Here is a 26,492-nt window from a genome sequence, read left to right as displayed (position 1 = left end):
TATCCGTCAAACTTTTAAAGAGTTAATTTATCTGAATGTACATGTAAATAAGCGGGTAGATAAGGAATGGACAAGAATACTTTCAAAATCTACAAAAATAGACTAGCTAATTGATGATAATTTTCAATGATCAAGAATCAATGATATCGAAGAAAATGTCATGACCTCTAGTCACTAGTCTACAGCGTAGTAAAATGTCAATCGGTCACTGCGTAGCAACTCGTAGCTTTTCGTAGCGCGTAGATTCGCGTAGCAACACAAATGCATCGAGATATTAGTATGGACATGCTCCATATTTATTACCTATTTTTTACCAGCTTTCATTGTTTGTACTTTTACAAGTACATAATAATTTTCCCGTGTGATCAGAACATCAGAGCATCCCATAACATGAGGCGACACGCAAACGATCCAGATTTTTTTCATCAATTACTGTCTATCTGAAGTTAATTGCTATTCTTTGTTGGAGCCGTGTGAACGTAAGGCAACAATGCTTTAGTTGGTGGCTGTACGTCAGTGGCTCTGGTCGTTTGGACCCCAACAAGTGACGTAATAAAACGAAATTGCGCAGTGAAAGTGTTATATGGAAATTTTACTTTTGAACGAAGTTTTTAAAGATTAAAGGTGTGTAGGGTTTTACGTGTTAAGTTTGCGTTACAATGAATCAGCTTTGAGCCGGTATGTATGATTTTTTTAATAAGTAAACTTCTATAACGGAATTACTAATGATGTCTAAATTACGTCAAACAGTACTAATAATTACGTCAAAATAGTTATTATTTTTAAAATTTCAGTTAAGATTTTTTAGTTTTTCCTATTGTGTATGTATTTACGTCACTAATTATTATTAACCTTTGTTTATTTTTGTCCGCAATGAGTTGGAAATAGGTAATAATCTCAATTCTAATAGTAGGATATTGTCTAAAGTTAAAGCCTGACGTCAATCACATTAAGTACTTGGTTTGCGTATATCATTTGCAAGTGGATTTGCGTATGCACTTTGAAATCTTATTTACTCACATTCCTCAAATATATGTTAATGCATAACTTCAGCCTAAGTAAAAATATTCAACTTATGTTTCTTTCTTTGCTTGAAAAATCGTATTGTCCCAGCTTTTTGCATGTGATTAAACGGCAAAACATATTTTTTATTATTTTCACTGACTTTACAATTTAATCCAAGTCCTGAGCTCCTATGAAGATTAAATAATAAATTACTCAAGAAATATGTTGCCATGTTTTCTATCTACCTACTTACGTGTGCAAAATACTCATTTATACTAGTTCCTACTCGAAAGAAACGATACACAATCTCACAGAAACCTTTGCATCCAATAGAAAGTCAGCACGCTCTTACTTAAACAGAGAACAATATGCGCACACGCCTCTTCCGATGTTTTCTCTATATTGACTTGTCGTATCATTTGTTTGTGTGTCGACGCACTCGACTAAGTACCCACTAGTACTTACTAGTTCCTCATAAAAGACAAAAATAACTATGATATATTTTGTTAACTAAATGAAGTTATTTTTAACCATATTTGCGGTTGGGTTTGCAAATAATTGTTTGTATACTATGAATAAAATTAATAATTATTGTTTGTAGGTTAGCATATAAGGTGTTGTTTTTAGAAGTTCGTCATGCTTCCGTTTATTCCAATTTATATTTGTTTGTGTACACGTTTCTAAGAAACAAAATATGTCAAGATGCAATATTAATAGCTGTCTGTTTGTGTAATGAAGATTTAGCTTATATTGTGTTTTTAAGACATGCAAATAAATATAAATCTTATAAAGATAAAGTTTAAGTCACGTTTGGAATAACCGTGCTGTTAATTAAAACGTTTTTCCTATGAATCATTTGACTTAGATTATGTAAAAACTGAAACTAATTTGTAATATAGTTATTGTTAATCTTATCAGGTCATAAAATACCATTAGGTATAGTAGGTACCTCTGGGTTTTTCATGGAGTATTGTAATCGAGGTTATCTAGTATATTAATCGGTGGCTTTTGCCTGAACTGAACTACAATACTTATATTAATATTGCAACAATTACAACACAGTTGCTGACAATACAAACAAAAAGTAAATATTTGAAAGTATAAAGAACAAAGTAAAAAAATAACATTAAACCCTTCACCATAAACCACAAACCACACGAAGAGGCTGTAAAAATGATTAGTTTCCACTATCTATCACGATTTTGTAGTTAGCAATCACAAAACGGACCATGCTGCGCCACGTGAGAAAGCTAAACGTGATAGCATCACATTATAATGATGAATTTACCAAGTAATGTCTCAAAGATCAAAATCTGTGTGATACGATCTAAGTACATAATAAGCGTTTTTTAAGTGTCTTACACAATAAAATCAGTGATCCATTGGCGTGTTCCAGTGATTGATGTCCCATTTGGGCGACACGGTTGCTGACACCTCACTTTAAATATCCTTATACCAAATTGGCTGTTTCCCGCGCTTGTATCCCCAGTTCTCGAATATAAAATTCTATGTCCTTTCTCAGGCTTAGAGTGTCTGTGTACCTTTTCTTTTGGTTTTCGATTGGACCAGTGCTTAGTTCAGCATAAAAGCCGGATAGATAAACTGTCGTCGTCACAGCCTATAATCTCCACTGCTGGACAGGTGCATTCCCTAGGCTGGGGGATTTGTTCATACGGACTGCACCGGGTATGCGTGTTGATGAGTTACTTTCGCAGTTATAATATTAAGTAAGGATACAATTGTCAATATACATAGATCGCCAATCATTGTCAGCGACATCGTCAAACTATGTGTAGAAAACCTTATACGCCATTATTATTCGTTCACTTTTTTCCTGTTACAAAAGTCATAGAATTTTACGTGAGGTTCGAGGTCGCGTTTCGCAAGATGCTGTTGATACCACGTGATATTGTGATTCTTTGATCTATGAATGCAGAAAAGTTCTTGGAAAAAATGCGCAGTATTTCCCCTGTTTTATTCTTGAAATACTGTAGCTACAGGAAACTTGCTTGATTGCCGACGCAATAGGAACTTAGAAACATTTTTAGTAAAATAAATAACGATTTAAATAATACAAAGTAGGACGTAATTCTGTATATTCCCAAAACGTAAAACCCCAGTCAGAAATCCAGATTATCTTTGGTATGCACTTGAAACATACGTTTATTATTATTTCGTCTTACACTCTCAGCATCCCACAATCTCTCGGTCGGCCTAAACAAATACACGTAAAAGAAAATCTCAGCTTTATCAGTCGTTACACTTATCTTTATTACGAGTTTACGAACAATCTATTTATAATGACTCTATTTTTAGAACTTTAAGATTCCAGCTTTGCTTTGTTCTAGGTATGCTATATGTTATAATTATTGTAGGATTGAAAACCACTTCATAATTATTAATGTTGTATGTATCTATAAGTATTACCTACTTTGTTCTGTGATCACATTTATATTTAGACTAAAACATAGATTTAATGCTTCCGTTTCTGTATAGGAATATCTAGCGCAAAAAGTAAATTATTGGTGAGCATAAAGTCCACGTGTTTCTTTCGTCACTTTGTTTTCAAGGAAAATATTTGTCATCTTTATGCATAAGAAAAAAACTAAATCTGCATGGATACATATATAGGAGATAATGATAAAAACAATTGCGATGTTATTTTGTATGCGATACCATCGAACACTTAAGAGCTAGTTCAAACTAGCGGCGTCTAATTTGAAAGCTCTATTAGGTCGTATACAGAAAGAAAGCTGCTTCACGTGGCTTCAATCGGCTTACTTTAACAGTACCCAGAGTGGACCACCACCGTCATAAGCGCTCGCTGGTAGATTGGCGCCAACTTTCTTTCTACATACGTATATGCGGTATTTTTTTGTTGAGAAATCATTAAATGACCCCTCCCGTGAGTGCAGAGTCAGGGAGTGTCAGACTCTTACTGACTAAAACCCATCATGTTCCTTCTTAAGCCCTTTATGTACCAGGGCTGCGCTAACTCTTTCGAACAATCCCGCAGCTCCTGCGGCCTTAGGCTGGATGTACACTTTATCAGTTTTGTATGTTTGCGTCCTTTCGGTTTTTGCATTGATTCCTCTTCCTCCTTCCGTGTTCGATAGGATTGAGGGATGACCAATCTGATATCAAGTGCCTGTTATGCGATATCGGTAGCAATAACTAGTATTGGGATTATAGCTTATTGTTTGCGTTGGAATGATTTATCTTCAGCCTTGTTGTTTCATGTATTTTCATGTTGCTGCTGGTTTTTACATATGCTGTTATTAATAATGTCTCTCCAGGTTTCTATAAAACCATCAGTAGGTAATCTCTGTACTATTATACAGTCATTAATGTTGCCTTTTATTTTTTTATGTTCCTTTTTTTTTCAACTAAATCTATCAAATCATCATCCTCCGAGCCTTTTTGCCCAACTATGTTGGGGTCGGTTTCCAGTCTAACCGGATGTAGCTAAGTACCAGTGCTTTACAATGAGCAACTGCCCTAAATTAATTATATCAAATGAAAGATTATTTTCCCATTCCTGATCATCTTAATACGTTTTTCAAAACTTTATTTTCTATGTGGTGTGTCATGTCGTCTTTGCATAAAATAAGTACGTCTTCCACTTAAAAAGATTCTACGTTATCATAAACTCTATCGTTTATATCTTAACTATGTAAGATCGAGCCCTCTTCAACAAATCCCCTGACTGTTCCATCACTCGTCATCATGACGTCATCACTCCTCACATAATTGCCAGATTATCATGAAAAGCAAACAAACATCTAACAATTATACAATTGTATACTTTCAGCAATCTTTGAAATAATTGTGACATTTTTGTCAGGAGATTAGGTTGATAACGTGGCTTTGTAATTATGGACAGACTTGCTTGGACTTATTCCAAAATATACTTTTAACCTTTTCAAAGCAAAGACTAAGAATTTATTGATGAACACAAATCCTTCTTTCATTCATTTTGAATATTACCCCTACAAAGTATAAATACACATCAGAATTTGTAATCTTTTTAAACCCTACTTTATCTGTCTCATCAGCACAGAAAATATTATCATTCAAACATTATTAAGCCAATTAATAATTCAGCCTTGATATGATTTGACACATAAATAACATTGGAAAGTAAATCCTTTTGATTATATCTATTGAATGCGATCGATAGCCGGGGATGTCCTGATACAATTACGGTTATATCAATAGGTGAGATTTTATTTATTGTAAATAGACTTTAATGCACTTTTTGACGTCAATGTAGCTTTTAAATAGGCTATGGCTGGAAATAATGTTACTTGTAAAATTACGCCAGATATGGTTTGGAAGAAGAAGATATGCTATGCCAGTAAAAATGGGATATGGTAAGAGACTGATGATACATTTAAAATAAAGGTCATGAAATATTCTTACTACCTAATGGAGGAAAATTAACATAACTATAGATGTATCACAATACCGTTTGTTTACAAAATAACACCATGGCGTATTCCAAATGATTCACCATCAATCGTCCAATTAGTCTTCCGGAAGATTTCCGAACATCGACCTCTATCCTATTCCACAATTATGTTAGGTCACCGTTGAATCACCACACCCTAAAAATTATACCTCGTTTAAACAAAAACTTGATAACATTTTATTGCCACTCAAATATTTATTATTTTATGATAATGGTTACGATACCAGTGTTTTGTTCTCGTAATGCGTGCGCGCAGTTCGTGTTATATTCAGTTGTCACACTAACCCGGAACGAATAGTTGAATGAACTTGAAATTCGCGAAAAATATTCCACTACACCTTGTTTATACTACTACCAAATTGTAATTTGGGCGTATATAGGAATCAATTATTTGACCCATGTTTTCATAATGAGTTGGCTAATTTGAATAGTAATTAATAGTAATAATGGTAACTTGACTGAAGAAAGGTTAGACTGCTAATTGCTGAAGATGATCTTGCGCATGACAAGACAGAATTCTTATCTTCGGGACATATCATTTATTATTTACCATCTTTAGTCTTCATGATATAAGATTATGCAATATTTGCAAATACAAACAGTATTAGATGCTTCCAAAATATTCTAAAAAGAATTAAAATTCAAGAAATTGTAATGTTGGTATTTCCTCTAGAATCTTCGCTAAACAATTTACATTAGCAGCAAGCCACGCCATCTGCCCATTGGGGAACAATAAACTCGTGGTATTTTCGGCGTTCTCATAAAAAATAACCTTACCCAACGTCCTCCGAATCTTTGCCGGAATAGGTTATCAGCAAAATCTCGGGATGTTTCAAATGTGAATCACAGACCCAACATTTTTGACGTAAACACTCTGACAGCTATTTCGAAACAGCAGCCTAAAAATAACAACATAAATAACCGGTGAATAACGGATTAAAAATAGCATATCAGTTATTTTTAGTCACACCGATAGGCTAAAATTTCCCAAATCCTAATCATTGCTCTTGGATTTGCGATTTCAATCTGTACTGGCTAATCTAGAATTCTGCGTAAAACAATCAATATCTGCTCACCCCGCTGTTGTTCCGCTAGAGAAGATCTTCAGTGACGCGGTATTCCTGATAACAGTTCACCTGATATGAATAATTAAACCACCTACAGTACAGCACCTACGCGCTCCCGGCGTTCGGCTCAGTCTTCGCGCAACACTCGCACGAAGCGCATGCGTCACTCGCGATCCAAACCTTTATCTTCAAGTTTTAGTTTATTTTTACACAGTATCTTTAGTGATTGTGTTAACATGCCTACCGAAGTATGTGAGAGGTTCATCGCCAAACTGCTGCGCATTGTGAGTTTTCCCTGTTTGACTTTTAAAACCTCATTTGCATTCTGCATTTCAATGTTATCTGATTGTATGCTCTTGTCATTGAAATTAAGTGCCTTCAGGCTTTAAGGCAATTAACTTACAGTCTGTTAATCTGTCAATTTGAGCGCGAATTCCAAGGCTTAACGAATCAGCGTTAAAATTCTTTTCATCGTTAATTCCGCCGAAAATGATTAACAAAACCATATTCTTTTATTGTTTTGGTACTTGAACGTATATTGTATTCTATAGACGTACAACGGACGTCAATGGTTTAATTACATTCAAGTAATAAAGATTCTAATTTGGAACCTGTGACCCCATGAAATTCTAGTTAGTTGGCGAATGATTCCAAGATGTTCGTATTCGTACGTTTCCAGGGTTTATGACCGGTTTCAATGACGTCCAGGCTTCTTCGTCAGCTTTATGTTTTATGTCATTACAACATTGTTTTTGGGATAAACTTTATGGATCGTAAAGACCCGGTTGGGTGAACGGAATTTATATCAATTCTTTGGCAAGTTTTCTCTGATGTAATCTGGTTCGGTTTTATATTATGTTTAAGTCTAGCGTTCAGTAATCCATCACCAGGATTGATATATTATTCGTTGGCTTAAAGTTGTATGGAGTAGATATCACTTTTTTCGGGCCTTTGAAATTTTGAACGCGTGTAATGATAGTCATTTTCTTGTACAAACTCAAAAACTAGATTAGTGTCTCAGTGGTTGCTCGATACTGTAAATTATTAATTTCCATGTGATTAAAATTGACCAAATTAGTTTGAAGACAAAGAAAAACGTGCGAGACGCATTCGCTTCAAGACCAGATTCAGGACTCATTTGAATACACGAGTATTTTCTTGTCGCCTCGTTGTAGCGGAAAATTATGTAGCAACAATTGTCTTACCATTGTTCTTTTAGCAAATCCTTCTTATATAATGTATTGTTCTAAAGCTGGTACGAATCTGCCGACATTAGTATTCATATTGTCTTCTAATATTGTCTTGTTAATTTAACCGGTCAAATTGCCGATTGGATTCCTAAATTCAGTAGCTTAGAGACTAAATGTTGCTATGCGCATGATTTTGAAGAGTCCTCAGACGTCTTTGCTGCAATTGACGGGTACATGTTGATAGTAGTGATAATAATATTGATACATGCACAGATTACAATACGTAATTTTGTTTCCATCGCTTTGATTCCGGATTCACCGAAACCTGTGTCAACAAAATAAGTACCTGTGTCAACGTATTGTCTTAACCAAGAGGTCAATACGCAGTAATAGCCATTGACGTAATGACGTCGAATTCCCAATATTTCGTTGACATGTTTTTTATTTATACAGAAATGACACAATTGCAAATAAATGTAGCCTTTATAGCTTTCTGTTTGGATCTAGAACATCCTGTAGTTTTGTTCTATTCAGGCTAATCGTAAGCTGTTTTGATACTGTATCCTGTAGTTTTGCTATCCGGGTTAGACTTGTCCCAGTTAATTTAACGATTGGGTTGTTTTCATGATATGATGTAGAAACAGGTAATATGTTATTCATATAATCAGTTACATATGTTAGATCATCATGGTCGTTAACTGTTGAACTTAAAGACGTGAGTCCTTAACTTGACCCCTGCAGTGCAGGGTCAAGCGTGACAGTGTTTTCATCAACGTGGCTGTCATAAAAGTTGTGTATTTTACGACTTGCATAAGTTAGGAACTAAATTCGTCGTCATGCATTAAATCTTTACCTACGTGGCCACAAGGCAGATCATTGAAGTTTGTCATATTTACAAAATATATTTATCCTCCAATCCATAACCTAAATGGTTTCAGTTTCAGGAATCAATGACTTGTTTATTTAACTTTAGTACTCGGAATGAAATACGCATAAATAATAACGAACAATATTTAAATAAACACTGAATTCATTATAAGTTTTTACAATTATTTTCCTTCTCTTACCATTAACCGCACTCGTGATTTCTTTGAATTTAACTTCAATATTAGTTTGTTATGATTCAATGTTCCCGAAATTAATAATCATAATAAACCATACAATGTTTCGTTAGTTGAAGACACCATTTCTAAATAGTATGCTGACGTAGATTTAGATTTTAATAAGGTAAGAAACAATGCGATGTCCCAGATAGGAAGAGGTTCAAATGAACTACAACATATAGAAAAGACAATAAATAATTATTATGAACAAATTGCCGCTACATAATAAATCAGTGGGAGACAAATGACAGCTCATTCACAAGTTGATAGCGTATCGGGGTCGGGAGTGAGTCAGGTTCATCAATTGGTCATTGTTTACGAATACACAACCGCAGGATTACAAAATAAGGATGGGACAAATTATAATATTGATTCTTGTAGCACCTCCTCTGAAATTTTTACGTACATCCACGTGATATACATAGCATAGTTCATGATGAGCCAGGTAAAAAAAAACTAAGTTATTTCTGTCCGTATCCGTATTATGTTAAATTATTCTTTCTCCTACAGCTGTTATGCTATTTAAATGAATCTTATACAGTCATTTTTATTATAGGATTTCTTTCTTTCTAAGTTTGCCATATTTGACCCAAAAATTTTTCTGTAAATCTTCTCGAAGGAACTTTAATAACATCAATCCTTCGTCTTTCCACAAATAATTCATAAAACAAACAAAGAAAGGAATTGTAGTTATTCACATCAAGCTGAAAATATTAGCATTCCGTTTCTATTACCGTCTAACTTGCATCCTGCGACACGCCATATTGATTGCAACGTGATCGAATGCACTAGTCGATGCAGCCGACGTCACTCGGCTATTCACTGGTCGTATTTGTACAACGCCTGCGTGTTTACGGACTATCAATGGCACTAATATAATTTGTACAATAGGTGAATGTTGATTGTCAATAGCATCATACGACTGTTCCATGCTAAAGTCATTATAATGCACCTCCACGTCAAGGAAATCTTTGTTAGGTATTGTTTTATTAACAGATTTGTCTTTCCTATTGTTGACATCTTCATATTTATCACTTTCATGTGCTTCCTCTATTGCAGTTACAATTTTTTCAAAACAAAACACTGCATGACCTTTACTATCAGTAACTAGGTTTTATATCCAGTATCAGTCAGTTTACGGATAGAAGAGAATCCCTATCGGCTTTAGTTAATCCTTTAGTCGCACGACACCTACGGAAAACAAACTCAGATAGTGTAGTATGTCAGAACGTCACGCGATTTGGTTCTAGATCAGTTAGGACAGTATGTAGGTCTTGTCCTCGAGTTTGGTTCACAATGCTTACTGTTTCGAAGACATGGCTGATAGCCAGGATTGATACTACTATACTGTTTTGGCTTAACTACGCATTTTATGCCGTGACACGCGATTTTACTGCGTCAGTGTTCAAGCTAAAGGCTGCAGCGATTTTGATGCGTACTAAACTGAATCATACGTCGGTATCCTTAATTGTAAAACTAAGTGAGGAAGTTAATGGTAAATTGCAATACAACGTAACGATTAATTAACACGTTGTTTAGTCTAGAATTCTAAATACTTGAAGATTTACAGCCGGAATGAGGTTGCATCTTTATTTGAAAGCAAATATGTGGATTATAAACAAGAGTATTTATGAATTTGGATCACGGCTTGAGATGTATCGCTGAAAATCCTCACATTCCTTCCGTTTATTATCAACAAGAACACGTTTCACGTTTTATTTTGATTCTACAAATAGCTATTTGAATAGAGTTTGAAACAAAATATCTTATTCAATGTGAGCCGCTCGAAATATTTGAATTCCTCAAAAGTTTTCTTTTTTTCTTTGCCTAAATATTTGTAGCCACTTTTAACCGTTGATAACTAGACTATTGCATGGTTGTAGTTAAACAATAACTAGGCAAAATTTGACTTTAGATGACAACTAAAAAAACGTTCCTACCTCAATAGTTCTTGCAATAAGCAAGGTCTTAGAAATACATAATGTATTAAACTTGCACCGCGACTAGCTCCGGAAACTGTTTTGTTTGGCACAAGTATTGTTATTATAATGCCTATTGTATCAGCAATGAGGCGACTACAGTCGGGACTGGGGACAGTCAACGTCCCGCCACACTCGATACTCGCAACAACTTCAGTAGCCATTTGGACGTCACCGCGAACGGTAGCATCCATACCATCCGTCACTGCGACCTCGTCAATATTGTGATTAAAACCTCCGAATCTACTATCTACGGTACATTCTGTATAATTTGCAACACTTGAAAGTAATAGTGTTTCGGAATTCACACGGATGCCTCGAGAATTCTGCCTTGGAATTAATTTAAGATTTCGAGTTAGAGTGTTGGACTGTGATTTAGATTTCTTGGGTCCTGTGCTCTGTTTGTATGCTGTTTGATTTGTATTCCAAGAGTGGTTGAAGATGGTTGTATGGTACACTTCGGACAATAAAGAAGAGGTAATTTATTTATGTTTCTATTGCGCTTTATCTTTGTATTAGTATAGTATTCCCCAATATATCAGTTTCCTGTTTTAAAACAATTCTCGGAAAATTTCAGATATCCATTAGACTTATTAATTACAAACTAAATATTAGTACACTGAACGTTCTCCGATGACCGTGTTTCAGAAGTTTACACAATTACATACAGATTTTATGTAATTAATTTCACGAGGAAAATCTCATCTTCTCTGATTTTCTCGGAAATATTTAATCATCTTGTTGATACATGTGTACATCGCTCTGTTAATGATCTTATTAAATAATTATGTAACTTCAAGTCATCATGGGGTCGAGATCCTATGACTGCATTTAATTCAGTACATTGTGTACTTACATGTGTACCTCCTTTCAAGAAATGTCTGCCATCTGATGGTTTAACGTCATACCGAGTTAATGAAAGGGGTTTTACCATTAGCAATTCATTAATAAGAAGGCATTGATGACTGTGAAATGTGAATGGGCTCATGTTAAGCCCCTTATACATGCCTACTTGGGCACCTTGTGGCCTCAAGCCTTAAAATGAATTTTCATATACTGTTCTAGAAAAACTTTGTCTTATCTCAAAATCTTATCTTAAGTAGGTATTAGATATCGAAGACTATAGAAAATCCACAAGTCACCACCAGACACCCTGTCTATTTTTACAATTCACACAGAAAAAACTAACGTTCTTGCATCATAAAAGGCAAAGTAGGCTTTCCGAAGTCATCTTTTCTCCCTATTGTATGTTCTAACTGGGTTCTCCCAAAATTACCAAGGTCAATGACTTGACGAAACTTTCCTGTAACCCAATTCACTATAAGAACGCGTGGTGCTGTATCTTTGCATCACTCTTCATACTGACTATCTCGTCTGGTTGTCAGTTGTTGGGTTTTCAACAGCAAACAGACTGTCTGTCAGTCAGTTTGTCAGGTCTGCTTCAGCAAATATACGCTTGGAGATATAGTTTTTTAGGGTTGACGGAATCTTACTACAAGATTTTTTAAGAAACTTCCAATGTACTAAGACTTGGCTGCAGTTTTATCTACTTCATTAAGTTAAATATAAGTAGCAGCTTATGCAGCTATAATTGTAAGTTATATTAAAGAAACAAGCCATTTCTTAATCATTATGGGTTATCCTTAAGGAAAAACTCAAAATAGTAACTTATACTGACATTTGTGATTTCGTCAAATCTATATACTGGAAAAACTAGTTTATTAAAATAATTTCAATAACCATCCATCTTTTGACTTGATTACGTGCTAGAGATGGGAATTCGACATTACTCATATGGATTTAATATCAAATTCTATCTCCAGTAATAAAATCGACAGATAGATACATTATTGAAATCCTCAGTTAAATAAGTGCCTATCCTGATGAGCAATGGTCCCCATTGCCGAGTGGGGGCGCGGCAATATCCCCAATTACGATCAATTTAGTCCTTCCTCGGACGTTACGCGTCGCCTACGCTCAATTGCATTCTCAATGCGGGACGGAACTGAGGAATGGACTGACCTCATCAATTGGATCTGAATCCTTGAAAAGACTGATACATTAAGTAGGTACTAACTTATTTTGGGTCTCATGTGTAGGTAATTCAATTTTGATATTGCCTAAGTTGAACCAAAAATCTTCTTTAAACTGTCGTCGCTTAAAATAAGGCATTCATTTTTTTTGTAATTTGCTCTTGTGCGTTGTGCGATGGTCTCTCGCGCTAAAAGGTGGAAGCATTAATAACAGTCTCAAGGCGAATATGGACTGATTCTTACTAACTTCTTAGTTAGAATTTGAAGACATAGCAGCCCTAAATCACGTTTCTAACAAACATTACGTTTAAAATACTCCAACTCATGACTCGTGACATTCTTTAGAACGTAAGCATCACCCTTTTGGTGAATGACATAGATTTCATCTGAATTTCACAAAACCACAGCTATTCCGTTCTAGTTTCAGCCTTGCGGTTTTCTCAGTTTTTAATACAGTAGGTAATATGCCTAACTGTATTGTTTTTGTATTATTTTAGTGTAAAATATTTCATTCAAGAAAAAAATAGGGAAAATTTGTTGCATGTATGGTTTGTGGTTTACAATAAGTATGATCGAACCGAATATATGGCGTGGTTTTTGTGATGATTCCCTCAAATATACTGACGTGAGTTGTTTACCTGTAAAGACATCAATTGGGTTGTAGAAATACCTATACCTATAGCCTTTAAATTTAAAAGCTGTCAATCAATGGAGTTATATATCCAAGGAGGTTTTAACACTATCACAAACTGGCTCCATATTTGATTTCTAGTTTATTTATTTAAGTGTTTCTGTTTATTTAAGTGTGCTAATCTCTGTCTTCTGATTATTTATGTATTTATGTATATATATGATAATGTTACTCTTGAATTTATGCAATAGCTCCTTTATGTGGTATATTTTTATCTGCGCAGGAGCACCTAACTTTTCTAGAATGCTGTAACTTCTCAGGGTTTGCATAATGTTACTCATATTACCTCTAGATTAAAAAGAGAATGGTGTAATTCTAACTTCACAAAAACTACTTAACTGTCCATTCTTCAGCTAAATTACACATAAATATAATCAAAACGACATTGAACAGAAAAAGTGCTCCCACGCAGGTCATAAAAATGTAAAAGTTCAAATTGTGAAATGCACAATACTTAGTACAGTTCTAGCAATAGAATGGTACGAAATGTGAAAATTTGATGACTCAAAAAAGAATTAAAAAGGGGCTCTTGACACCAGTCAGGCTGAAACGAATTAAAAATGGCCGCGATCATTACACGGATCAGTGGATGTGGATTTTTTTTCGAAACCCCACCTTTTTAAAAGCACGATAAATAAATAAAAGTTTTAGTTCCCTAGCTTATTATAATCACACGGTAACTTCCGATGTCATATCTAAATATTTAGAAAAATACCACATCAAAGGATGTATGTACTTCAAATAAACAATATTCAAGATAATGAATGACATAAGTATATATAAACCATAAAATCCCACACAATAAATATCGATTATCCTATTCAATTCGCTAGATATCATAAATAATATAGATAATTGTTTTTATATGATGTTTTTTTTCACATGAGTATTGTCTATTGAGAAGCTCGTGTATCCGTGGATGGAGGACCATCTTTTCATGACGAGTATCTCCTTGTTTCGGAATGCACGATAAATTGGTCTGCCCGGCTTTCATTTGGTCACCATTGGCCAGTCGTTATCATCATAGTCAGAAGCCAGAAAGTCTGATAACCAGTCTTACTTAGGGGTTGCCTGGGTAACTTGGTCGTAGAGTACACTGGTACTTAGCTACATCAGGGTTAGGAAAATGCTAACCAGATGCTGATGAATCTTGTTTCCTTGTTTCAGAGCGAGCAGTCATCCCCCTTCCGTCGGTGGACGACCGGCAGCGGCGCAGGCAGTTCTTACCGCCACCACGAACATCGCACTATGTACAACAAGGTATGTAAATAAACGTATTATTGTTTATACATAGTTGACATATGGGCTGGAATGTTCTCGAAGTGTTTGTTTCAATGTTGACCTGTTGCAACCGTACTATTGCAACTGGTCAACATTCAAACAAGCATTGTTTTTCTTTTTGGATGGTTGGTTGATGACTCTTAAGGTTTGGTGGGTTTCAATTGTCAAGACAATTAGTTTAAGCAATGGACACGTGTTAAGACGAGAGAAATTATTCTTACCGTAAAATAGACCCATTTTTTTGGCATTATCAGTCGTTTTTCTCGTTTCATCCTCCGAGTCTTTTCCCAAACTATGTTGGGGTCGGCTTCCAGTCTAACCGGATTCAGCTGAGTACCAGTGCTTTACAAGAAGCGACTGCCTATCTGACCTCCTCAACCCAGTTACCCGGGCAACCCGATACCCCTTGGTTAGACTGGTGTCAGACTTACTGGCTTCTGACTACCCGTAACGACTGCCAAGGATGTTCAATGACAGCCGGGACCTACAGTTTAACGTGCCATCCGAAACACAGTCATTGGTGTCTAAGATATACTTAGAAAGTACATACAAACTTAGAAAAGTTGCATTGGTACTTAACTGACCTGGAATCGAACCCGCGCCCTCATACTCGAGAGGTTGGTTCTTTGCCCACTAGGCCACCACGACATATCTTTACTACTACTTTTTTCTCGTTTATGGAGCAATTAATGAAACTACTATTAAAAACCCCTGTAAGTAAATAGCTAAAGTACAGACAAAGTAGGTAAAGTTTTACCAATCCAACTCATATATTCCACTATTGTGATAAGGTTGCCATTGAACATCCTTGGCAGTCGTTACGGGTAGTCAGATAACAGTAAGTCTGACACCAGTCTTACCAAGGGGTATTGGGTTGCCCGGTTAATTACTTTATCTAACTCCCATATTTCTCTCCCCAGCAAATGAGCGAGGGCTCCACTCAGGTGTCGAGCTCTACAGGCGGGGGCTCCAACGTGTCCCGCTGGTCCCTGGGCCTGGAGCACCTGCTGGCTGACCCGGCGGGGGCGGAGGCTTTCGCGCACTTCCTCGCTAAGGAGTTCGCTGCGGAGAATATACGGTGAGACTTGCTGATTGTGTTTCCAGATTGAAGTGAAATGAGGATCCTTGGGGGTCTAAGTGTGATTGTAAGCATGCATTTGAGTTTAAAATGTACAAATATTCCACATAAAAGAATAGATAAAAAATATTTTTTTATTTAAAAAATCAGGAACTTTTTTTCTTAACAAGCTACTCTAAAATAACTGCTTCTTGTAGAGCAATGGGTGAATCAAGATTAGTTGCTCATATTACCGAATACTCCACTTTAAGTCAAACCGTAAAAACATCTTCAGCCTTACTTATAAAAATCTCTAATACTAACTTTATATAAAACTTCAGAAATATGACCTTATTCCAGCAAAAGTGCTCATCAAAGTCAGCAAAAAAATAATTTCTATTGGACTCATACTAACTACCACATCTTCCCAACAGTTTCTGGTGGTCATGCGAGCAATACAGCGCGACCACCGAGCCGGGGCGTCGCGGAGCCCTCGCGTCCGAGATCTGGCAGCGCCACCTGGCGGACAAGGCGCCCGAGCCCGTCAACGTGGACGCGGCAGCCAGGCGGGCGGCCGCGTTACTGCTGGCCGCTGACCCACCACCACCTGACCTATTTCAACAGGTAAATAGGCAATACTTTAAAGAAGACTGCAGTCTTTGCTGTGACACCGAGCCGGGGCGTCGCGGATCCATAGCGGCCTACTTGGTGCAAAACAGCACTTTTCGAACGTCAAAAAAATTACAAAAGACAGCCCCCTAAACGCCCACCCTTCATCACTTCCTAAGTGTTTTTGCTGGGAAGAAGTGGCGCCACAAACTCCATAGCAAGAACCCCTTAAAAAAAGAATAACGTCTTTCTTGTGCATATATTTATACCATCAGCATGAGCAATTTTTTAAATCTGTTCAATAATTTCGGAGCCTTTTGGGGTACCAAAAAGTAAAAAACCTCTTTATAATATTAGTACTGATTGGTCTCATCTGCATTCCTGGCTTCTTTGAAGGAATATTGTACAATACTGACTTGTACTAGCACAACAGTAATAATGAACAGTTTTGCGCTATTACTCAACAACCGTTGCGCAAAACGTAACGCAACGTTTGCGCAATATTACGTCGTTACGGTGTGCCGTGAAATTTGTAATACGATCGAATTATTTATAACTGTTAACATTTAACGGCTTCTAATTGATATTACAACCTGTAACATCTTTGTTATCAAGCGTATCTTTTCTAGATGTGTTATGGAAAAATGGGCCTTAGCGTTTTTAAACTAAACTATATTCAAATCTTGGATTTTTTTCAATATGAATATCGCCTAATTAATCGTAAATCAATATTTTGTATTTTATTTACTCATCATCATCCTCCGAGCCTTTTTCCCAATCATGTTGGGGTCGGCTTCCAGTCTAACCGGATTCAGCTGAGTTGGTACTCAACTGAACCGAAGGGCTTCTTGTAAAGCACACCGTGCTTTACAAGAAGCGACTGCCTATCTGACCTCCTCAACCCAGTTACCCGGGTAACCCGATACCCCTTGGTTAGACTGGTGTCAGACTTACTGGCTTCTGACTACCCGTAACGACTGCCAAGGATGTTCAATGACAGCCGGGACCTACAGTTTAACGTGCCATCCGAAACACAGCCAATGGTGTCTAAGATATACTTAGAAAGTACATACAGACTTAGAAAAGTTGCATTGGTACTTGCCTGACCTGGGATCAAACCCGCGCCCTCATACTTGAGAGATTGGTCCTTTACCCACTAGGCCACCACGACTTTTTATTTACTGCTCAATTAATTTTAATTTACATACATAAAACCAGCTGTAATAACATCCAGAACGAATTATGTCACTCACACAAATGTCAAACAAATTCCTACAGTCTATACCAAATATTTTCACAATTATTTTCACCGAAAAGAGTAACCAAAAGTCTATCTTATTTTCATACAGTTCAAGTCTATTTTTCTCTCTCAGGCGCAGAAGCAAATCATCAAAATGTGCTCGAAAGTCTACCTTATCTTCATACAGCTAAAGTTCATTTTCACCTCGCAGGCTCAGAAGCAGATCTTCAACGTGATGAAGTTCGACAGCTACCCGCGCTTCCTGCGCTCGGGCGTGCACGCGGAGTGTGCGCGAGCCTCGCTGCGCGGCCTGCCGCTGCCGTACGCGCCGAGACAACAGGACGACGATACTACTAAGGTACTACACATACTATAAATAAATAAATAATGTCGGTTAGCCCCATGCTAAGTTATTAGTTAACTTGTGTTATGGGTGCTAACATAACTGATAAATTACATATAGCTACATATATACATATTATAACATCCAGACCAGGGCCAACAAGCATGCTCATCACACAAATGTCGACCGAACCGGGAATCGAACCCGGGACCTCAGATTCGGGAGTCCGGCATGATGACCATTGCACATTGATGACTATAGTGCACGCACATTTGCTTGGACACAGTGCACTCACTATTCCTTCACTCTCATAGCGCGATGGGACGGCAATCCGACACGACCGGAGAGAGATCAGGCGCAGGACCGACATTTACGTGCTCTCCGATGTATGGTTATATCAATCACCAACTTCCAGGCTACGGGCTGCTTTGTAAAAGTTTCTAAACGCACTCAGAGACAATTAATGATTACTCAAGTCACTCCTTAGTCAAAGAAATCTTTGTCAACTAACATTATATTTCTCTTTCAGTTAAAGAAATCGGCAAGCAACGCGTCAGAGCGGCGACGCAGTGGCGGCGGTTCCTTACTGCCGTGGAAGCTGAGGACTGGCCGAGAGAGATCTAATAGCACGCAGCAGAGTGAACCGCCTGTTGTTACTGATGTAAGTACAATAATAATACTTCAGTTATTTTTGCTGTATGTACTTTTAAAATGTAAAATTATATAAGGCGGAAAAAGCCCGTCCTTCACTTAAAATGTCACAGTCTAGCAACTGTTGCAAGACAAATCACAAAAATAATCCTACAACAGTAAAATATAAACGTAGATAGTTTATTGAAACCCACCATACAAGTGAGCTGCCCAGATAAAAAGTAAAATAGGTTGTGAGTCACGAACTAAGCGTGAATTCGAATTTTTATCATAACATTTCTTTCCTATTCGAACGTTCTTTCGCCATAAATCAAACACAACACAATTTGCAAGGACACATCGTGAGGAGCTGTAATTACAAAAGTGTGCACAAATAATTCGTTATCTGTCCGCCTTGTTATCATGTCCGCTACATACAAACATACACTCATATATCTTGTATCTGTGGTGATTAAAAATGGCGCCGTTTGACGCCGGAACTTTTGGCGCCATAACTTTACTCATAGGTACACAACTTTTATTAAAACTCAATAGCTTTATAAGCATTTAGAAAAATACCAAATTATTGACTTCTGCATTTCGAGGATCAGACCCTTGTCACTTTTGCAAAAAGCATTGCTCTATATAGTAACTTATTCCTTCATTATATGTATAAATTCCATGAAATAAAGGGAATGGTTTATCCAAACAAAATATATAGAATTCTTAAGTTTGCCATGTAAAACCTCGAATCACTTTTTACTAACTGGCAATACAATTTAGTACCTCTAACAATAGCGTTTACTTCCTCTGCAAACAAACAAGAAACAATTCCTATAAATAATAAACTACATACTCGATATAAATAAAATGATTTAACATGGTGAAACTGACAATATACAAATATGCACTCACTCGTATCGTTGCAATACATGCGTTACGGAAAAACACGATAAAATCGAGCAAATATTGTACTTATGAGCAAACGTACTATTGTGTTACTAACTCTGCAAATAATAACGTAATTTCTATACTAAAGGGACTTGTCATCATTGCTATTGGATTTGTAGGAAGTATAGATTCGCATATGTACTTGTCTTGTTTTTCATATGTCAATCAATGTCAGTTAAAAAAGTGGTCCAAAAACTTTATTTAAAAATAGGTCAATAAATCTAGAATTTCCGATTGTCTTTGATCTGAAAGAAATGCAATTTTGAAGAAAATTTTATAAATATTTTCAGGCTAAAGTATCTTTTGGCTCTTCTAAGATAAGAGAGACCATTAAGTGGGCGGAGACAAGATTTGAATAAATCCTATTGGTGGTTTCTCCGCTTCGCCCTGAAGCTCTGAAAACTTTATCAAAAATATTCAACTCATAAAATGTACCTGTAACCATAAATCACTAGTTGAAGCAATCTCTCTCACGATGATTTAGCAGAAAGTTCTCCTAACGCCGCGCTCACGATTGGACAAACAACTCTGTTTTACTATTGCAAACACTCTCTATATACACAATACACATATATACATAGGTACATAGACTTGTGTACATTGTATATTTATAGAAATATATATATACTTAGTTATTACTATCTGAGATGCGTTTGAAATATGTTTAATTGTTTGCTCTGTAATTATTTGTGTTTGTGTCCGCCAATTCATTCATGAAGTTATTCTGTATTGTTTAAAATTGTCGGCTGATGTAATGCAGGAAAGTTTTGAAAGAAATTGTGTCAATGGACTTAATGTGTTTTATTTTATAGTTCGGCCATTCAGAGAATGCGTTCCTGACACGTCGCGATTGAACTGACGACGTAATAACATTCATTGATTATTGATATAATAATGTTGTTTTAATGCTCCTCAATTGTTAAAACGGTAAACAACCAGCAAAAATATTTTTATCGTAACTGCAACGCCATTGCAAAGTTACGTCGTCAGTTCAATCGCGACGTGTCAGGAACGCATTCTCTGAATGGCCGAACTATAGAAATACATAAAATTTTCTTATTATTCCAAACTGTTAGACTGTTATTATTTGTTGTTTATTTGTTAGACTGTTTCTGTCTAGCAAAAGCAACATTATTAAGGCAGATTAAAGAAAAACAAACTTCATTTGAATAGTAAATGAAGTTTGTTTTTCTTTTCTTCAAAACCATCTTGTATTTTAGACAAGGACCGCGTTAACAGCCATTTCAAGTCTTTTCTATAGCCTGCCCCTCCCCCCACCTCTTATAACATAAACTGAACACACCTCTTTCTTCACCAGGTGGTAAAATCAAGTCAATCAGCCCCCGGTCAGTGCGCGCTCTGCCGAGTAGTTCTCCCGGACGGAGCTACCTCCGTGGTGGGAGTCGAACCGGCACTCACTGTCGCCAGGCTGGTGGACCGACTGCTGCAGAGGAGGAATCTGCTGTGTAATACCTATGATGTGCTGTTGAAGGATGCTAATCAGGTGAGGAGGAGTTATATGTGGTTTTCTAAGCATATTGGGTGTTTCTAGTCTTTCTGGTTGTAGGTGAGAACCAGTGTGTTACATGGTTCGACAGTCTATCTGATCTCCACAAACCAATTACTTAGGTAACTTGACACCCCTTGGTTGTCAGACTTTCTGGCTTCTGAACATCTCGTTAACTAATAGTTACAATACGCGGGGGTTCATCATATTTGAACACACATAAGTTTGATTTTAAATAGATGAAGATGGATTTCTTCTTTGCTTACTTTGATGACACAAACTTTTCCAAAAAGACAATTTTTTTGTCAAATCATGCTTTCTGACTAAATACTAATTCTACATTTCTCTCCCCAGGGCACAACAACAACAATAGACCCTTCATCTCCCTCAACAGTCCTAAGCGGTCGCGAGGCCGTAGTAGAGCGTCGTTGCGTGGTCAGACTGGAACTGTCCGGACGCTGCGTGGCGGTGCGGTGCCGAGCCGCCCGGCGCCTGCGCCACGTGCTGCGCCCGGTGCTCGCCAAGTATGCGCGTGCGCATCCACATAGAGCGGTGCTGAGGGACGGCGTTGTGCTACATCCTGATACTATTATGCAGGTTGGTTGAGATGAAAATTAGTTTGTAATCAGTGTTGAAATAATTACCCCCTTTTATCCACCTAAGATTTATAAAAATCATAAACTCTTACATGAATAGCTGGACTTTCTTTCGTAAATTAAGACCAGCTTTCGGTGTTCTGAAAATCAATATCTCCCTTTTTAGCCCCTCAAAGACGAAATTCAAAACTGTCTTTGAAAAATCGAATAAAACACCGAGACACAAAATAAAACGCCTTCAGACATGAAACAAAACACATATTTACCTGAAATATAACACCTATTGTAATCTTTAATCTTTATCGCAGGAACTAGACGGCGCCCGACTACAAATAGTAGAAGTGTCCGAGTCGGGCTCGTACCGCGCGTCCGGCCCGTCCGAGCCGCGCGACGACGACGCCGACTCGCTCAGCGACCTCGCCGTGCGACTGCACGACGACAAGCAGCAGGACGAACAGGTAACATAATATCTATACTAATATCATAAAGAGCTGACTTCTGACTACCCGTAACGTCTGCCAAAGATTTTGTTATCCAAATATCACCGCCAACTGTTTGAAAATGCCGATCAATTACACATCTTTTACTGAATAAATGTATATTTTTAAGTACTTAAACATACATTAACTTTAACATCACAGGCTATAGACCAAGTTCACCTACAACATAAACATCGTCATTTCTTAAAACAAATGTTCAATATGAAAGGTCACTTGCAATTATCACTTAAACAGTTGCTTTAAGAAACTTGGGCTTTAGTCCATGATGTTAAGGTATATAAGACCCACTTTCTATTATTTACCTTAATTAAACATGTACTAAACTTTATATATTTTGTTGTTACAGAGCGTAGGTAGTGCCGGCAGCAGCCGCGGCGGCGCGAGCTCCGGCCGCGTGCGAGCCGCGCTGCGACCCGGCCCGCCGCTACATCATCACCCTCCTGGTCAGTACATTATAACTAGTTTAATCAACATATTACTTAACCCTCCAATTAATGGTTAGTGTATTACAATAACTAGTTTAATTAATATTCTAATTATTTGAGCCAACCAAGAGTAGATTGCGCTGAGAAAGTAGTTCTTGTCTTGACGCAATAAGGTTTTTTTAATTTCTAAATATATATAAGCCTATAATTTGCACAAAAATACCTAGAAAATATCTACTTCTATAATCACATCTTCAATTTCTGTATAGCACACCCTTACTAATTACAAATGCAAACAATATGCTAACTTTCTTACAATTCTTCCACAGATTTCCTAGAGAATCTCCGCGAAACGCAACGACAAAGGCTACAGAATAAGACCGACTCGCCGCCATCATCCCCTCCGCCCGCCGCCCGCACCCCGCCGCCGCTGCCGCCCAAGCCCTCACACCGACAAGCACCCACCGTCGTCTGAACACCACGCGACACACTCACGTGCCTGATCAAGCACTTCGAAGTCGCAACCCTCAACTTCGAAGTCGGAATCCTGAACTTCGAAGTCGGAACTCTAAGCTCCGAAGTCGGAAGTATCGCAACTTCAGATCGACTTCAGATGTCTCGTTCCCGGACCGAAGTCTGAAATCTCGGAATTTCGGATCGAAGTCGGAACTGAACTTCGTACCGAAGTCGTGCAGCTAGAGGAAGCTCGCCAGACAATTAGCATCGGTTTCCATTAGGAAAAAACTTTTATTTCTGTTAATTTGTATAATCATGTGCACAATAATAGATTTGCACTGCTATTAACGGAGAAAGATTGTATTAAAATGATAAAGTTACAAAAAAAACATTCTGTAATAAGTAGTGTATGTTTATAAGTTTATAAAAGCTTTAGCACTAATGATAGTGTGCATATTGAAAGAAGTTATGTAAATAAATACGTAATTAAGCTGATAAAATAAATCTCATAATTATTATTTATGTCACGTACAAACTGTTTGCCATTGGATTATCATCCTTAAAACTATTGGCAAAAGGGTGATGATACATTCTGATATAACTAACTCTACTTAAATATATTATTTAGAATTTAATAAGGACTTAATTCCATTTTTAAAGACAATTTTGGCTTAAATTAACTGTCATAATATATTGTGTGATAGCTTTCGCTTAAATAGTGCAAAATATAAAATTTGTTAGTTATATTTCGATGTAAATTGCCTCAAAAGATCTTAGTTTAAAATAGTGAACATTAATATAATGTGTAAATACAATATTTGTATTATTTTGGTGCCTTCCATAGATTTAAGACTGCACTAACAATCTTCACGAATTGTATTTACGATGTAAATTGTACTTTTAAACTATAGATGAGCATTTATATGAATTTTAATATTATTTGTAGAAAAATAATTACATAAAATAATAATTAATTGTAAAAAATAATGTGAAGAGCAGCAAATTGAAATGAATGGAATTTGAACGATATCTGATTAAATTATGATTTTTTGAAATATATATATTTTTTTAATTTCCTGGCTATAAACTACCTGTTCCTATACTTTAGCTCGCCCACAAACGCTCATATGCATGGCGAGCAAGGCAGAATGAGCCCTCAGAAAGGTTGTAGGCACATCCACCCGGTATTCAATATACATACGGAATTCATGTATACAGGAGGTAGTAGGTGGCGAGAGTACACAGGGATAATATGTAAGGGAGTACATAGGGAGAGTACATAAGCAATAGCATAAGGAAGCACATAGGACTTGTACATGCGGGAGTTTATCAGCGGCGTACATAGGGCAACTGAAGACATGAGTGGATGAAGGTGATATGTCACAAAATTCTAATTTCGAGAAAATTGAGTTCAAAGTTTCGCAGAAACATTTTAGGATATTTCAAAACGCCTTTAATGTATTTATCCAATAAGGGTGTCTAGCGGCGCCAACCGTTTAGTATTTTTAAAATAGGGGAGAATTAAAGAATAAAATGTATTTTTACTGCTTTTTTTTTAATAAAAACTGAACATAACTCCTTCTTCCGCCAAGGGCGGATCCACCGTTGTGGGCACGATGGGCATGCCCACAACCTTATTACCTAGACTTGTGACATCACACTTTTACGGTTTTTTTAAATCGATAGGCTGATGATAACACTAGGGAACAAAATAATACTTTTTTTTGTTGCATTTAATTTTATGACTGTTGTTTACTAATTCGAGATCACCATATTTTTTTTCTTACAGCTTTAGTTTTTGAGGTACTTTTGTGTCCCAAAACTCAAAAAAATTCGCGCTCGCTACGCTCGCGGCTTTTTCACTTTGCGGTGGTTTAAGTGTCCAATGTCGAAAACGTTAGATTAGTTTAAGTTAAAATTGAAAGTAGAAAAGGATAGCACCCCCATAACGCCCTCTTTCAGGGCTTTCTGGTTAACAAGCAACACAGCTGTCTATTATAATAAAATTATTATTATTATTTACAATAGTCACTATTTTACATTTTTTTGTACAAAACAGTACCAAAACTCAAAAAATCTCGCGCTCGCTACGCTCGCGGTTTTTTCACTTAGCAGTGGCTTTTTTTTACTTGTTTCTCTGATTTCGTGTCCCAAGACTCCAAAATTTTGTGCAAATTTATACGGTTTTATACCACGTCTTTGCTTTTGGTTTTATAACTTGGTAACTACGACGAAATCTAATAAATGTTCCGGCTTGCTACGCTCGCGCAAAAAACAAAACTACCTACTCACAATCTTTCCATACATAGGGGTGCTTTAGTAATGATTGCACCCGGTACATAAGCTAGAGACGGAACTGATAGTGAGCATAATATGAGTTGAGATATATTAAAAAAAAAAAAAACGTTTTTTTAGCATTATTAGATTGGTTCGTAATTTTATGCCCGATGCTATGCCGCCACTGGTAGTTGAGAAGTGCACCAAATGCGTCAAACCCTCCCTATATTGGCTTACTGGCTACTAGAAGTTATTGATTGAAATAGGTTTGGATCGAAACTATTTTTTTTTATCGGGTCCAACTTCCTCCTAAGTTTATTTTCATTCCTAATGCCAAAGTCCTGATGCTCAGAAAAAAGGAAATAATTTCATTCAAAAGTTCATAAACGACTTGCATAATTTTTAATGAGCATGTTCATGCTCCGACTTTTACTTTTCTAGTAGCCGCTTCTAGTTCCGATTTTCTAGTAGCTGTGACCACAACCTTTTTTGAGGGCTGGATCCGCGCTTGTCTTCCGCAAAGAAATATTTTAATCAATTTAAGAAAATGAAGTCTGAAGGAGACTAGTTACTTAAGAAATTAAAAAATAAATGAAAAACGATTATTCTTCTCCAAGAATGGATTGATAATAATATCGATATTCCGGTTTAACAAATTTTAGTTGGTCCTTAATATTAGCTTTTTTTTCAACTGACACAGTATCATATTTTCCGTTGACACGGGGCACCTCAAAGTTTGGATTAATCTGACCCCTTTTTTTTTTAATATCTACTTTTTGGAATGGTGTCATTTCGTCATAGGACTCTTTATACAAATACGAACCGTATTCATCAATCCTAATCCACTTCACGCCATCCCTACAATTAATTTTGGCATGCAAAAATGCCACATAGCTCCTTCATCCATTGCAGAAACTTATTATTTTAAAACTAGCTTCCGCCAGCGGCTTCACCCGCGTGGTGTGTTGATAAAAAGTAGCCTATATGTTAATCCAGGGTATCACCTATCGACATACCAAATTTCAACCAAATCGGTCCAACCGTTTTTGCGTGATTGAATAACAAACATACATCCATACAT

General features: G+C 36.8%; 1 protein-coding gene across 1 annotated transcript in view; it reads left to right on the top strand.

The window, feature by feature from the left end:
• Positions 1-24,189, top strand: part of LOC124640696 (regulator of G-protein signaling loco) — a 100,654-nt gene extending 76,465 nt beyond the window's left edge. Inside the window, exons 4-13 of the mRNA XM_047178587.1 lie at positions 14,707-14,799; positions 15,741-15,898; positions 16,312-16,501; positions 17,938-18,084; positions 18,599-18,730; positions 20,969-21,154; positions 21,512-21,754; positions 22,062-22,211; positions 22,600-22,696; positions 23,008-24,189. Of these exons, the coding sequence (XP_047034543.1) occupies positions 14,707-14,799; positions 15,741-15,898; positions 16,312-16,501; positions 17,938-18,084; positions 18,599-18,730; positions 20,969-21,154; positions 21,512-21,754; positions 22,062-22,211; positions 22,600-22,696; positions 23,008-23,153 (1,542 nt within the window). The 3' untranslated portion in view covers positions 23,154-24,189. The remainder of the gene's footprint in view (positions 1-14,706; positions 14,800-15,740; positions 15,899-16,311; positions 16,502-17,937; positions 18,085-18,598; positions 18,731-20,968; positions 21,155-21,511; positions 21,755-22,061; positions 22,212-22,599; positions 22,697-23,007) is intronic.
• Positions 24,190-26,492: the final 2,303 nt, after the last annotated feature.

The sequence above is a fragment of the Helicoverpa zea genome, chromosome 21 (assembly GCF_022581195.2).
Source record: "Helicoverpa zea isolate HzStark_Cry1AcR chromosome 21, ilHelZeax1.1, whole genome shotgun sequence".
NCBI classification, from domain to species: domain Eukaryota; kingdom Metazoa; phylum Arthropoda; class Insecta; order Lepidoptera; family Noctuidae; genus Helicoverpa; species Helicoverpa zea.
The sequence above is the reverse complement of the archived record's forward strand: the minus strand, read 5'-3'. Positions and strand labels throughout refer to the sequence as shown.